This window comes from Barbus barbus (assembly GCF_936440315.1).
Source record: "Barbus barbus genome assembly, chromosome: 19".
Classification (NCBI taxonomy): domain Eukaryota; kingdom Metazoa; phylum Chordata; class Actinopteri; order Cypriniformes; family Cyprinidae; genus Barbus; species Barbus barbus.
The window spans coordinates 16,598,024-16,612,812 of record NC_136747.1 but is presented as its reverse complement, the minus strand read 5'-3'; the positions used below and the strand labels follow the sequence as shown (position 1 = coordinate 16,612,812).

General features: G+C 35.6%; 2 protein-coding genes across 3 annotated transcripts; both read left to right on the top strand.

Annotated features, from left to right (window-relative positions):
* Positions 1–1,171: 1,171 nt before the first annotated feature.
* On the top strand, positions 1,172–3,729 carry LOC306885787 (retinol dehydrogenase 12-like; the record flags this gene model as incomplete). The annotated part of the gene is made up of 8 exons (XM_079442580.1): positions 1,172–1,188; positions 1,678–1,826; positions 1,963–2,154; positions 2,250–2,411; positions 2,530–2,623; positions 2,878–2,933; positions 3,041–3,239; positions 3,393–3,729. The coding sequence occupies 8 exons, from the start codon at positions 1,172–1,174 to the stop codon at positions 3,496–3,498; spliced, it is 975 nt and encodes a 324-aa protein (XP_079298706.1). The 3' UTR covers positions 3,499–3,729.
* Positions 3,730–6,818: 3,089 nt separating this feature from the next.
* Positions 6,819–13,823, top strand: LOC306885019 (vacuolar protein sorting-associated protein 45-like). 2 transcript variants are annotated; one of them, XM_079441329.1, is made up of 16 exons: positions 6,826–7,011; positions 7,138–7,250; positions 7,510–7,644; positions 7,757–7,817; positions 7,943–8,022; positions 8,228–8,296; positions 8,955–9,092; positions 9,219–9,329; positions 9,663–9,797; positions 10,023–10,136; positions 10,287–10,454; positions 10,805–10,963; positions 11,081–11,188; positions 11,275–11,396; positions 11,674–11,805; positions 12,628–13,823. In XM_079441329.1, the coding sequence occupies exons 2-16, from the start codon at positions 7,158–7,160 to the stop codon at positions 12,707–12,709; spliced, it is 1,707 nt and encodes a 568-aa protein (XP_079297455.1). In that variant the 5' UTR covers positions 6,826–7,011; positions 7,138–7,157; the 3' UTR covers positions 12,710–13,823. The 2 variants fall into 2 exon arrangements, with proteins under 2 accessions (XP_079297454.1, XP_079297455.1); XM_079441328.1 differs by having other exon boundaries at positions 6,819–7,250.
* Positions 13,824–14,789: the final 966 nt, after the last annotated feature.

Genomic DNA, 14,789 nt, shown 5'->3' with positions numbered 1-14,789 from the left:
ATTAAAATGATCTACACATGAAGAAAAATGGTTTTAAGTTTGGTTCACTAAAGGTTTTTTTGGGGAACCCAAACTAGTTTTTGTGGCAACTTGGCAAAAAAAACAACAAAAAAAAAACATTTTGGAACTTTTATTTTTAAGACCAAGTGTAGAAAAAAATGACTCTTGCACTAATTTAAACCACAGGCCATTTTTTGCACATAAATCAACACTTAAAACCCATAGGAAAACTCAAAGGAAAAGAACAGCCTATTTTGCAATAGTCATTGGATAAACTGCAACCTTTTTTAGCCTGGGACTCGATAAAAAAAAAAAAAAAAAAAAAAGTAGGTCATATTCAAGCGCATGTGTCTTGTTTACAGACTTGTATGGTTATAACAATAGATTAAGATGTAATAAGAAAGTACATTTTAAAATGTACCCTGACTTATTCCTTTTTGTCTAATTTGTCATAGTCAAACATTCCCATGTTTCCGATCTTGCCAGCTATAATAAAATCATCAAAATAGTGCCAAAACAATGAATAAGGCCATAGGACCCATACATACATAGGACCCCAAAAACCTTTTATAGCTTAAAGGATCAGGAGCTGTTTTCAAATACCCTAGACTGCACAAATAAACTAAATCTTAAATCCAAAACACTTTTTTTTGGCATCTAACAAAAATCTGTTACAGTTTTCTGTTTTAAAAGCAGAAATTGTTTAGATCACTGTTTTTGTTATTCACATTTCTGTCTGAGCATAAGCCATGGAAAAACATGATCTTGACTTAATCTTCTTATAAAACCTTAACCCAGGCTTAAATGCAGGGTGCTTAGATGTGTTAGCCGGCACTGAGCTTGACGGTGGCCGTGCAGATTTTTGTAAGCGAAGAAAAGAGTTACTGTACGACAGAAAATAAAATGAAAGCAGAGCTGACAGCACATCACAGCAGATGACATGTATCTCTCTATTCATGTAACTCAACTGTGGGAGGAACTGAAGTCAAATCGTCTTACCAAATATGGCACAGTAACTGCTGCCACAGCTATTAGTAAGTTATGTAATGTCATTTCCTCTCATTCTAACTGTTGGTGGGCTAAACTAACATTTCAGTTGGTTATAAACTAATATAGTTTCCTCCATATATTGTAGAATATAATAATACAGAGCTATTGTGCTGAATGTACAATGTTGTGGCTCAGAAGGTATTTAACGTAGGGATTTGGTTCATTTTTTGAGGAATCTAATATAATTCAGAAGCTGTGTGATCTTTTTTTTTTCCACCACACAGTAATATCAAATCCACATTTATATATATAGTTGGATATTTGTTGGATTTGCAGGGTTGCAGCAAATTTACAGCAATACATTTAAAAATACATTTTTAAAAAATTAAAAACATTGTATTAAGGACCTTATGGATTTGATAAGGGCAGTAAGCTAACTCTTCAACAGTGCTTCCAAGCCAGATCTACAGTACTCAGCATTTGAAGTGGATCAAAAAAGTTCATCAAAGTTGTCCTAAGACAAGAACTCATTTTGGTTTTAGGACAACTTTGACGGAAGGTTTTGATCCACTTCAAATGTTGATTAGTGTAAACCAAAAGCACTTTTTCATATTTTCAGAATCTGTGTAGACCACATTTAACATGGAATTCCCTTTGACTTGAATGAAAAAATGTGGCTTATAATAGATCTTCAAAAACAGGTTTGGTTTTGCTGAGAAAAGTGATTGCAGGTGGAGTTTGCCGCTGTCGTGTGCGACTGGATGGGAAGACAGTCATCATTACTGGTGCCAACACTGGCATTGGAAAAGAGACAGCACGTGACTTGGCCATGAGAGGTAAAAACACTGTTGAAATGTTTTGTCATTTTATCCTGACACAACCACTGAAAAGTCTAGATTTTGAAGGATTTTAGGGACTTAAGGTGCACTTTGCATCATAGAGTAATGGACAATAGCATCTGTTTTTTTTTAGGGGCTCGGGTTGTGATGGCTTGTCGAGATTTTTCAAAAGCAGAAAAGGCTGCGGCAGATATTCGCAGATCTACAGGAAATGGCAACATAGTAGTTCGGCACTTAAACCTCTCATCTCTGCTCTTCGTGCGGGAGTTTGTGCATGAATACACTGTCAGTGAGGATCGACTGGATATACTTATCAACAATGCTGGTGGGACCTTTGACCTCATTACTAGTTAGGCAACAAATCACATTGTGCTTTAACCTGTATTCTTACTTTACTGCACATTTTGTGTGAACCTTTAGGAGTGATGATGTGCCCTAAAAGCCTTACAGAGGATGGCTATGAAACCCAGTTTGCTGTCAATCATTTGGGCCATTTCCTCCTGACTGTTCTGCTCCTGGACATGCTGAAGAAGTCTAGTCCTAGTCGAATTATTAACGTATCCAGTATTGCTCACAAAGGAGGTAAAACCCACCCATAAACATCTTAGCTTCACATTTTTTAGTTGCGAGGCTATACATAAAACTTTTGTTGTACATGTGATAAACAAAATATACCAGAAAATATCCATGTTTAATCTAGTGTATATCAGGAATGTTCGTAGAAATGATAAAATCACTGACGATACTGTTAAGACAGCAATTATTTTAACAGTCATGGCTGATCACCAATACATGTCTGATATTAAAATTCTATATTTGTCTAAATAAATAAAACAATACAACCCAGTAATTTTAAATACTAAATTTAGTGAATTTTAATACTTAAAAAGGGAATTTATGCATCACAAAATTTTAATGTACATGTGAAAATTGTATAATGTTGAGATCTGCTAAATGTTACAATATTATTAATTCATTTCATATCCATGCAACATATTTTAGTCCGATGACCTTTCTTGTAGTAAGATCCACTTTGATGACCTTACAGGCAGAGCAAACTTGCCAACCTGTTGTTTGCTCGAGAATTAGCACGGAGGATTAAAGGTTTGTGCACTCATCCCCATTACATCAGTCACATTCAAACATAGAACATTCTTTAAAAACTGTTTTACAACTGAATATTGCATTATTCCTGCTCTGTTTTAAATCAGGGTCTGGTGTAACAGTGTATTCTCTTCACCCTGGAGTAATCCACACTGAACTGGGACGTTACGTGCAGCACCCTCTGCTCAGTGCTCTGTTGTCTTTTCCTGCTCTCTTACTGATGAAAACCCCCAGTCAAGGCGCTCAGACTTCTATTTACTGTGCGGTTGCTGAGGGGCTGGAGTCTCACAGTGGCTGCTATTTCAGGTGAGCTGTTAATATTAATATTCATAAACTTTCACAATGATGGGTTTGTATTTAAATTTGTCTAAATATTGAAGCTTTTCTAATATGTTTATTCTTGACACTGAATGACAATAAGTTTACAGTGATTGTAATAAGTTTACAATCTGTTTACAGTGATTGTAAGCTGAAGGAACCAGCCCCTGAAGGTAAAGATGATCTTGCTGCCCTCCGATTGTGGGAATTAAGTGCAAAACTTGTTAGCTATGATAAAGAGAACTGATAACACTCCACTAAACTCAATTCCTAATACCACATGCCTATATAGGAATGCTTTGTATGCAGCTATCAACACTCAGATCATCTTTTCATTCTTTGTTGATTTTTTTTTAAATGTAAAACTTTATTAAATTGAATTTATGATTATTGATGATTAGTGGTTTAATCAACTAATCATCAATAATCATAAATTCAATAATAATAATAATAAATAAAAAATGCAGTGGATGCTTGTAAAATCTGTGAGTGTTGTGATGTCTGATTTGTGACCGATTTGATTTGTGACGGAATCATTCTCCTGTGTCGAATCTTTCAAATAAATTAGTTTACGAATCCGACTGAATTGATCCAACAATGAAGGACTCACTGAAGGAATATTTGAATGCTAGTAATGTAAAAAGTATTTCTTTTGATGATTAATAGTTTTTAAAAAATTTAATTGTGTTATTGTAACTTTAAAACTTAAAATTTTAAAAACTTCAGTAGCTGCTATGAAAATACTGTAAGAGAGTGTGATTACGATGTCCAATTCGTGACCGAATCGTTCTTCTAGAATATTTCAAAAGAATCGTTTCATGAATCCAACTGAATTGGTCCGAGCACTGACTCACTGAACCAGCATTAATAAAATATAATATTAATAATATTTGTTTGTTTTATTTGACAAAATTTAAAACATAATATAAAAAATTGCAAAAAGACTAATTCATACACATTTCAAAACTGTCGAGGATACAATACACAAAAAAGCCATTGGCTTATTTCCATTGTGGTCCTTGGTATATGAAAAAATGGACAAACAAATCATAAATGGAGTCCAATCAACATCAAATTCAGAAACTCATCACACAAACTTCAAAACATCAATGATAAAACATTGGTCTGTGTATATATTTTTCTCTCTCTCAAAGCCGTGAGTCCCATTGACTGCAATTATATGATTGACAGACTGCAACGGTTTGAGTTAAAAATCTTTGTTTGTGTTCTACTGAAGAAACCTACATCTTGGATGCCCTTGCGGTAAGCAGATAAACATCAAATTTTCATTTTTGGGTGAACTGTCCCTTTAAGACAAATGGTAACGAGCTGTTCAATTCATTTAGCTGATTCAATTATTTTAGTGTTATATATTTTCTGCTGCTCATTTCAAAGCATATTTTGACAAATCTACGTGCACGTTTAACATGTTGACCTCCAGTGTGAGGTAGTTGTTTATTTTTATTCAGTTCGCACATTTTGGAGTTGTGAAAAAAAAATCTAAAAATGTATTTCTGGTTCAAACATATACCTGAAAAGGTAGAATTTTGATATGTTGTAAATATTTGTTGTAAATCTTAATGGTCACAGTTATGTGATTTTGAAATATGTTGTGGCAAAGCAAATAAAATACAAAAACTGTATTTTTTCTGAAAAAGGTTTTTGTTTTATCTTCCCAGAAAAGTAATCATTTTGATATATGTTGTGGAAAAGCAAATAAACAGAACAAAATTTGCTATTTAGCAAAAAAAATATATATATAAAATGTATTTTTTTCAATTGAGAAATAAACACCCAATGTAACATGAAAAATTTATCATAAACGCCCAATGCGTCATATATATAACATTACAGATCTTTCACAAGGAGGGGTTGTATTTCAAAAACAACTGCAGAAACATGTTATAAGTGGTCCATTTGGTTTGTTGTATATGCCAACATAATTTTCCTATAAGGAGAAATTGGTCCGGGTTCTTATGGGTTAAATCTACTGTTTTACACCTATTTTCAAAGTAAGACTTGATCCATTTACAGACTTTTTAAAAGCAGAATACTATAACCGACTATATCAAAAGCTTTTTGCAAATCTAACAGCACCATCCCACTTAACTTCCCTTTATCCATTTCTTTCCTTAGCTCAATTCTTGCACCGCTCTTGTTTAACCTGTATATGCTCCCACTAAGTCAGATAATGAGGAAGAACCAAATTGCCTATCACAGCTATGCTGATGATACCCAGATTTACCTAGCCTTATCTCCAAATGACTACAGCCCCATTGACTCCCTCTGCCAATGCATTGATGAAATTAACAGTTGGATGTGCCAGAACTTTCTTCAGTTAAACAAGGAGAAAACTGAAATCATTGCATTTGGAAACAAAGATGAAGTTTTCAAGGTGAATGCATACCTTGACTCTAGGGGTCAAACAACTAAAAACCAAGTCAGAAATCTTGGGGTGATTCTAGAGACAGACCTTTGTTTCAGTGGTCATGTCAAAGCAGTAACTAAATCAGCATACTATCATCTCAAAAACATTGCAAGAATTAGATGTTTTGTTTCCAGTCAAGACTTGGAGAAACTTGTTCATGCCTTTATCACCAGCAGGGTGGATTACTGTAATGGTCTCCTCACCGGCCTTCCCAAGAAGACCATTAGACAACTGCAGCTCATCCAGAACGCTGCTGCCAGGATTCTGACTAGAACCAGAAAATCTGAGCATATCACACCAGTCCTCAGGTCCTTACACTGGCTTCCAGTTACATTTAGGATTGATTTTAAAGTACTTTTACTCGTTTATAAGTCACTCAATGGCCTAGGACCTAAATATATTGCTGATATGCTCACTGAATATAAACCGAACAGACCACTCAGATCATTAGGATCGAGTCAGTTAGAAATACCAAGGGTTCACACAAAACAAGGGGAGTCTGCTTTTAGCTATTATGCGGCCCGCAGTTGGAACCAGCTTCCAGAAGAGATCAGATGTGCTAAAACATTAGCCACATTTAAATCAAGACTCAAAACTCATCTGTTTAACTGTGCATTTGTTGAATGAGCACTGTGCTATATGTCCGAACTGACTGCAATAAATTTTAGGTATACTCATTTTCTTTAAATTTATTTTAAATCATTTTCTATATCATTTTAAAATTCCTTGTTTTTATTATTTTTATTTCCATGTTTTTATTGATTTTAATGTCTATTTCACTTTCTTTTATGTAAAAGCACTTTGAATTACCACTGTGTATGAAATGTGCTATATAAATAAACTTGCCTTGCCTTGCCTTGCCTAGGCTATAACCTGTTAAATATAAAATTGCTATAATAATAATAAAATTATTTAAAAAATGACCCGCATTAAGCTGGTAATGAACTTGTTTTAGAATTTCTTTTGATTATCAATAAAAGTTGATATTGTAACGTCAAGTAACCACGCTATAAAACACAGAAACGAATAATTAAACCGTAGAAACTGGTTAAATACGAGATTACGCTCCTCTGGATGAGAAACCCTCCCTCGCCCTCACCAATATGGCGTTTATTTACACCGTTTTACGCAGCAGCCTTGAATTATGGGATATTTTTATGCTCTACGAGCTGTTACCAGATCAGTTGAACTAGCTGCACTATAAAATAGTTTGCTAACCGCCAATAAGCTGAAGGAAGAAGAAGAAGTTGAACTAGTTAATTGAACCTGCAGGAGCGGCAGAATCAGACGTGGAGCGAACGCTTGCGTAAACCGGAAGTAGTAGGAAGCACAGTGAGTTGTCTCCCATTGTCAACAGTGTTTTGTAGGCTGGAGTTTACTGATGAAAAGAGCGCTTTATCGTTCGTTAAACAACTTTGAAACGAACTGATCATTTGACCCATTCTCACTGACAATTAGAACATAAATACAACGACAAAATGAACGTGACTCTTGCTGTCAAGCAGTACATTTCCAAAATGATAGAGAGCAGCGGTCCCGGGATGAAGGTGCTGCTGATGGACAAGGAGACGGTAAGTGAATTCAAACTAGAAGACAGTTATATGCTTTTAAAGTTAAGAAACCGTAGATGTGCTTAAGCCACTGATAGTCTAGTATTATGTGCAGTGTATGGATTTTGCCATGTCATGTGTCCAAATCATGCAGCTCAATTGAACTCATTTGTTTATGATGCTTCAAAACTTCTATTCAGCACTCTACTCTGTGATCTGCCACCAGTAACAGTTATCAAAATGTTACTTTCTTGTTCTCTTTTCCTTTGCTTGTTAATAGACCAGTATCGTAAGTGTGGTCTACACTCAGTCTGAGATCCTGCAGAAAGAAGTCTACCTTTTTGAACGCATTGACTCACAAAACCGAGACAACATGAAGCACCTTAAGGCAATCTGCTTTCTTCGGCCAACCAAGGTGAGCTGCTATCAGTTTTATCTTTTTTTATAGAATATATAGATTTAGACGGATTATTGAAATTCAGGATTATTGAAGTTATTTATTCATACATGAACGTCTCTGGTTTAAGGAGAATGTAGTGCACCTGATTCAAGAGCTTCGCCGGCCCAAGTATAGTGTTTACTTCATCTGTGAGTGCCAGCAATATTTCAGAAGACACACTGCATCAGTTTACCTTCATATGAGTTTGCATATGTGTTAATAAGGGTGGTCAAAAGATGCACATTTGACCAACTTATGGACTTATTTTGTGCAGATTTCAGTAACGTGATCAGTAAGAGTGAAATAAAGGCTTTGGCTGAGGCAGATGAACAGGAAGTAGTTGCAGAAGTGCAGGTGGGTGAAGTCTTTTTCATAATTAATATTAAAATATTTATTCAAAATAATTCATAATTTTTACCTACATGTCTGTCTGTCTATCTGTCTATCTGTCTGTCTGTCTGTCTGTCTGTCTAAAAAATTAAAATCAGTGTTCACATAATGTTGTCAAACTTTATAAAGTTAATTTATTGTCAACCAATTAGATTTTGTGTTTTTCTAGGAGTTCTATGGAGATTTCATTGCTGTGAACCCTCATCTCTTCTCCCTCAACCTTCAAGGAGTATCCAGGGTAAGAGAAAATGTAGGCTTTTGTCAGATTTGAGGATCCTTAACTATTTTTATAGAAAATTTAGAGCTTGCCTTTTGTTGCTTTGTGTGGTTTAACCTGCGTATGAAACATTAAGGCAACTTGAAATATCAGTTTCAAAGTCATATAAATTTGAATTCAAATTTTAAAAGTCTGGTGGCACACTGACTATAATAGCTTCTGGAATAGCTTCTGTTTCTTTCCCATGCTCCCCCCCCCCAAAAAAACCCTCTCTCCTCAGAGTGTGTGAGCTTGGTGTGCAGGTGCAAAATCCTGTGAAAATCGCTCATCAGTTGCTTTATGGCAGCAGCCAATGCAGGTGTACACCAAGCAGTGTCGGCCCAGATCTGGCCCACATGGATTTCACGCAGGCTGGATCTGGGCCAACACTATGTTGTAAAAAAATGCACAAAACCACGTAAAACTTTAGGTAGTTGCTTATATATGTATTTTGTTGTTATGAATTAAAGGTATGTTACGATACTGAACAGAAAACCGGTGGAGATCATTTACGTTAAATCACAAGATCTTATAAATTGATAGTGCTGCTTTGAATTATTTTTTCTTTATTTTACAGGTATCTGATACTAATTTTTTTCTGTTTTAGGCTCATTTTAATTTTTTCTGGGCATGTTTGTAGGGTCGCAGTTGGGAGCCCAGTGTACTGCCTCGTGTCACTCAGGGTTTGACATCAGTGTTGCTGGCCCTGAAGAAATGCCCCATGATCCGCTACCAGCTCTCTTCTGACATGTCCAAAAGGCTGGCAGAGAGTGTCAAAGTAAGGTTTTAATTTGTAATTATATCACAGACCTGTAATGTTCATTATTAGTAATTTGATTTAATCTAAAGGTGTCATTTATTGATTAAAATGTATGAACGTATGATCTGTTTGTGTTTTCCACAGCAAATCATTACTAAGGAGTATGAACTGTTTGACTTCCGAAAAACAGAAGTGTCTCCTCTTCTCCTGATTTTAGACAGAAGTGATGATGCGATTACTCCCCTTCTTAATCAGGCAAGAAGCAATGTCCCTTAGTAATGTGACATGCGAGTCTCATATTACAGAAAAAGATCTGCATGCAGAATTTTAGACTTGACCACCAGAGGGAGATGGAGGCCATGGTTTTATTCTGGATTATATTAGAAAACTGCAAAAACAGTGTGTTTTAGTGTTGGACATTAATAGCATGCTTTTTATTCTTATTCTCTACTGTGAGATATACAGGAGACAGTGTGTTCTGCTTGCTTTTGCTGAAACGGTTGTCTTACTGCAGCAATTTAAATGTTACATAATGATATTGCTGATATTGCAGCAAATTCTACATGTGCATGCGTTTGCTTCCTGTAGTGGACGTATCAGGCCATGGTTCATGAGCTACTAGGCCTCAATAACAACCGCATAGACCTGTCAAGAGTGCCTGGAATCAGTAAGGAACTACGGGAGGTGGTCTTGTCTGCAGAAAATGATGAGTTTTATGCAAATGTGAGTAGCTTATCATTGCTAGTTAGATTCCATTAAAGAGTAATACATCCTGCAATTATGTACTAATTAGATTTTATTTCTGAAGAAATGCCCTTAAGTAACTATAAGCTCATGTAATGTACTGTATAAATACATAATGAGGTCTAACATGAAAAAAAAAAGGTTTTGAAAAATTTAAAACAAAGAAACTCCACGTTGTTTTTTTTCTTTCTTTCTCTTAATAAGAACTTGTACCTGAATTTTGGTGAGATTGGAACGAACATCAAGAACCTGATGGAGGATTTCCAGAAGAAAAAGCCCAAGGACAAACAAAAATTAGAGTCCGTATCTGACATGAAGGTGAGTGGACCACTTCTTTAAAGCCAGTTCATATCGTTCATTGTAACACATCTTATATGAGGAGTGAACCATGAAGACACCTGATCCAGAACTTTTATTATTGCATTAACCAGTTCTGTATTTAATCACCATTTTCTGACCCTTTTGTAGGCATTTGTGGATAATTACCCACAGTTTAAGAAAATGTCAGGCACTGTCTCAAAACACGTAACTGTGGTTGGGGAGCTGTCTCGCCTGGTCAGTGAAAGACAGCTGATGGAGGTGTCCGAGGTGGAGCAGGACCTGGCCTGCCAGAATGACCACTCCAGTGCACAACAGGTCAGAGTGCAGACACTGATAATAATATGTAATGTTTCTTGAGCAGTAGATCAACCTATTAGAATGATTTCTGAAAGATCATGTGAAAATTCTGTTTTGCAGTCATTAAGTTTTTAAATTACATTTAATTCAATTTGGAAATATTTAAAACAGAAAAAAATTGTTTAATTGTAATAATATTTCATAATATTACTGATCAAATATTTTTGATCAAATAAATAAGTCTTACCAACCCCAAGCTTTTGAATGATAGTGAATGTCTATCCACAATGTTCCTTGTGATTGCCTAAAATATGTTAAGATGAGATCTTTCACCGTTGTTAAACATAAACTCGTTCCTCTTTCTGCAGAACGTGAGGCGGCTGTTGCAGAACCCTCGGCTTTCTGAAGTTGATGCTGTGCGACTGGTGATGCTGTACGCGCTTCGCTATGAGAAACACAGCAGCAGTATTCTGCCCAGCCTTATGGAGGAGCTCAACCGCAAAGGGGTGTCAGAAAGACACCGCAAGGTGAGAGCCATCAGATCTGTCTTGTAGCACAATGACAGATCCAGATGATTCTGAAGCAAAGTCATTTTATTAGTAAAAATGAAAGTGAGCTAAACGTTGCCTACATCTGTGCTGCAGATGGTACAAGCCGTGGTGGAATATGGTGGCAAACGAGTTAGAGGAAGTGACCTCATCACTCCTACAGATGCTGTGGCCATTACCAAACAATTTTTCAAAGGTCTTAAGGTAGATCATCTGTTTACCAATGTGTTTTCTTAACATGTCATATTGGCATAGTCACATACTCAGAACTTGTTTATGTGTTTGAATAGGGAGTTGAGAATATGTACACACAGCATCAGCCACTACTACATGACACGCTGGATCAGCTGATCAAGGGTCGTTTGAAGGACAGCCAGTTCCCCTACCTCGGGCCAAGTTCTCTTAGAGACAGGTGACATGGATAAATAAATAGACTGGCATGCACACTCATGCATTAATGATATATGGCCACACTTATAGACGTTTATTGTGAGCGTTTTGATGTTGCTTTAAAGGTGAAATGTATAATTTCTATAATATTGGAATGAATGTTTTCAGACATCCTACCAGTTAAATTAGTTTTGAATAGTCTGTTTAATGTACAATACAGAAACTTTTTGCTTGGATTGAAAAACATGGACTGCAGTTATATAAATGCACTTCTTCACACTCTTGTCTCGACCCTTCAGACCTCAAGACATTATTGTTTTTATAATTGGCGGGGCCACTTACGAGGAGGCATTGGCTGTTTACAACCTGAACCGCACAATGCCGGGGGTACGGATCGTACTCGGGGGCACAGCCATTCACAACACTAAGAGGTCAGTGTCTTAAAATGCTCTCGACGTGGTCGTCTCTTTTCACCATCTCACCTCTATCCATTTGCCCTCTGGCACACAAGCCTTTATGCCTTATTCAAGAAGGATCCCGGTTACAGAGTGACATCCACCCTAGAATGGCATATGTAAAGAACATACAATTGTGGTACTCGTATGACTGAATCATTCTTATTCTGAAGGAGGTTTCACTGATATTCTAGAATATTTGGATTCCTGTTTATTAGCGGTCTCATTTTATTGGATATTGGATTACTTATTTTATATATATATATATATATATATATATATATATATATATATATTTTACGTACACACTACTACTCAATTTTGGGGTCAGCAAGATTTACATTTTTTTTGTTGAAAGAAATGAATGCTTTTGTTAACGAGGATACAGTAAATTAATCAAAAGTGACAGTAAAGAGATTTATGCAATATATATTCTCAGTATTTTCAACCACATAAAATTTAGTTTAAGCTAGATTTATTCATAAAGCTTCAATTTATTTCCACCTAATTTAACCAGAACTGTGGCTATTGTAAGCTGTAGCCATTAGGTACAGTTAACCCGCTTAACTCTTTATAAACTTCCTGAAACAAAATATGTAATTTTAATGTATATGTGGATAAGCATTTTGTTTCCTTTTTTTTTTTTTACTTCTCCTGTAAAGGTAATATGTAACTATTCATGATGTTGTGTCGATGTATTCTGTTAACCACAGTAGGTTGTTTATACCTGACTCTGTCAAATACAGTGCTGACCATACTCAAGCATTCTGACCCAAATATGTTCCCTTTCTTACACAGCTTTCTGGAGGAAGTGATGCTTTCAGTAGGTTCAGGTGGTGACAGAACACTAGGCGGGGGCCGTCAGCTCAGCCGACGCTGAGCTTTTTATCATCACTCATATTAATGTGTGCTTACAGTCCCAGCGCTGTCTGTCCTCTGAACCCTGAGCTGAGCACATTCTTCTTCTTTTTCTCTCTCCTGACATTCCTTTAAAACGTTTCCGATAGTTTTAAGTAAGAAAATGGCAACACTGCACAATAAGCTTCAATTTGTTTACATTAATGGACAATGAATAACAATTTGACCAGCATTTATTAATCTAGGTTAATGTTAATTATAAATAATATAATATACCAACTTTGTTAAAAATCTATCAATATATGTGGAAATTTGCGCAAGTATTTAGAAAAAATTAACATAGATCGAGTACTGTATTATTATTGTTCATTGTTTGTTCACGAGACCTAATGTGTTAACTAATGTAAATGATTTGAAATGTATTGTAAAGTGTTATCAAAAAATATATGCTAGCATACCTGTTGATGATGATGTGTGAAACACTGTAAGTGTGCATAACTTTTATGATCATATGTAAATAATGTTTCAGATGCCCCGAAAGTGTTCACAATGACAGCGGTTTTATTTATTTGCTCTGTGTTGCTGCATTGGACAAATGACTACTGTATGTTTCAGTAAAAAAGAAAATGTATATATATCATATAAACATAAATGTGTGTGTATATATAAAATGTAAAATTATTGAATCAAAAATGCCCAACAAGGCTACAAAAATCATTAAATCAGTTTGTTTTCGCATCCTTATCCTGCTAAATTAAATAACATGCTGCAAATATGCAGACATTAATAAATTGTTGTCTGCTTATTAATTAGCTAGAGCTTATTAATTTAAACAGTGCACAATTACTGAAATATTAATGTCTATCAAAGTCTTTAAAGAACTAATATGGCTTTAGTTTATATATTTTTTTTTTTATGGCAGTTCTTGGAAGACAAATGGAGAAACATCATCTTTGAAGAGTGTAAATCAGCTAACATTAAAGCCTTGTATAAAACACCTTTGTTTTTACATCATAGTGTTTTTTTTCATACATTCTACTAATTTATTTTTGCCTTAGTACATAACTTGAAAAAATAGACAACATAATTTGACAATATTTTATCATGCTCTTCAATAAATTTTAAATTTATCCAGTATCTTCAGACCAACACATTTTTATAGGTTTCGTTATCACCAAAGCCTCAGTTCACAGGCTGTAACACCTCACAGATGATTTACTGACGGAATTGTATCAAGTAGACTGAGTTAAGCCCTGACCTCAAGGTCATTACTTTAACCTCCAGAGTCCCCCCCCCCCCCCCCCCCCCCCCCGTACATGTTTAGTTTGCTCCACTATAACTCCCCTTCCTCCCTCCTAAATCACATCCATTAATCCCCACCATCAGCTAGAGTACCAGCAGACCTGAACGACTTAATGGCTTTACAGCATCAAGCACACAATTCTCTGTGTATGGATAAAAAAGGTTAACAGTTGCTTATGAGTCAGTAAAAGGCCCGGTAGATTTCCAGCCAGATTATATCACGCATATTTGTACCAAAATACACATAAATACCGTGGAACAAAAAAATCAGTTTTGAGATTATTTACAGATTTGTGTAAACTATCCCAGGCTAATGTAGAACGCTTTGTCAACCCAAGGGAAACATTTCTTGTTCTGTTTTAGAATAATGTGGTCAATTTAAGAAGGCGAAGAAGCTTAGAGCAGTGTGATTAGTTTGTTCTTCTGAATGTGTGAAGGTTTCTCAGAGCTTGTAGAAGAGAATATACTAGGAAATCGCCCATATGTGCTTGAGTTACATAAGTTTATGTATCTGTGCTCTCATTTAGTGCTTATCAATTATTTTTAACTTTTGCCACAGCTGGTGCACATTTCTTTTTAGGTTTACTGAAACAAAAAGCTGTTGCACGAGTGTTTAATAAAGAACTTGTCACTTTTATTTGAGTGAATATCTCTCAAGGTAATATATTTCTTTATAGATGCTTTGACTTTGTGATAACATGCCCCAGTAGTATATTTCCACACTATGGGGTAGGTTGTCACAATAGAACCTGGCTTTATTGTACAAGCAAAATTTAAATAGGTAATCAGTTATGCAGGAT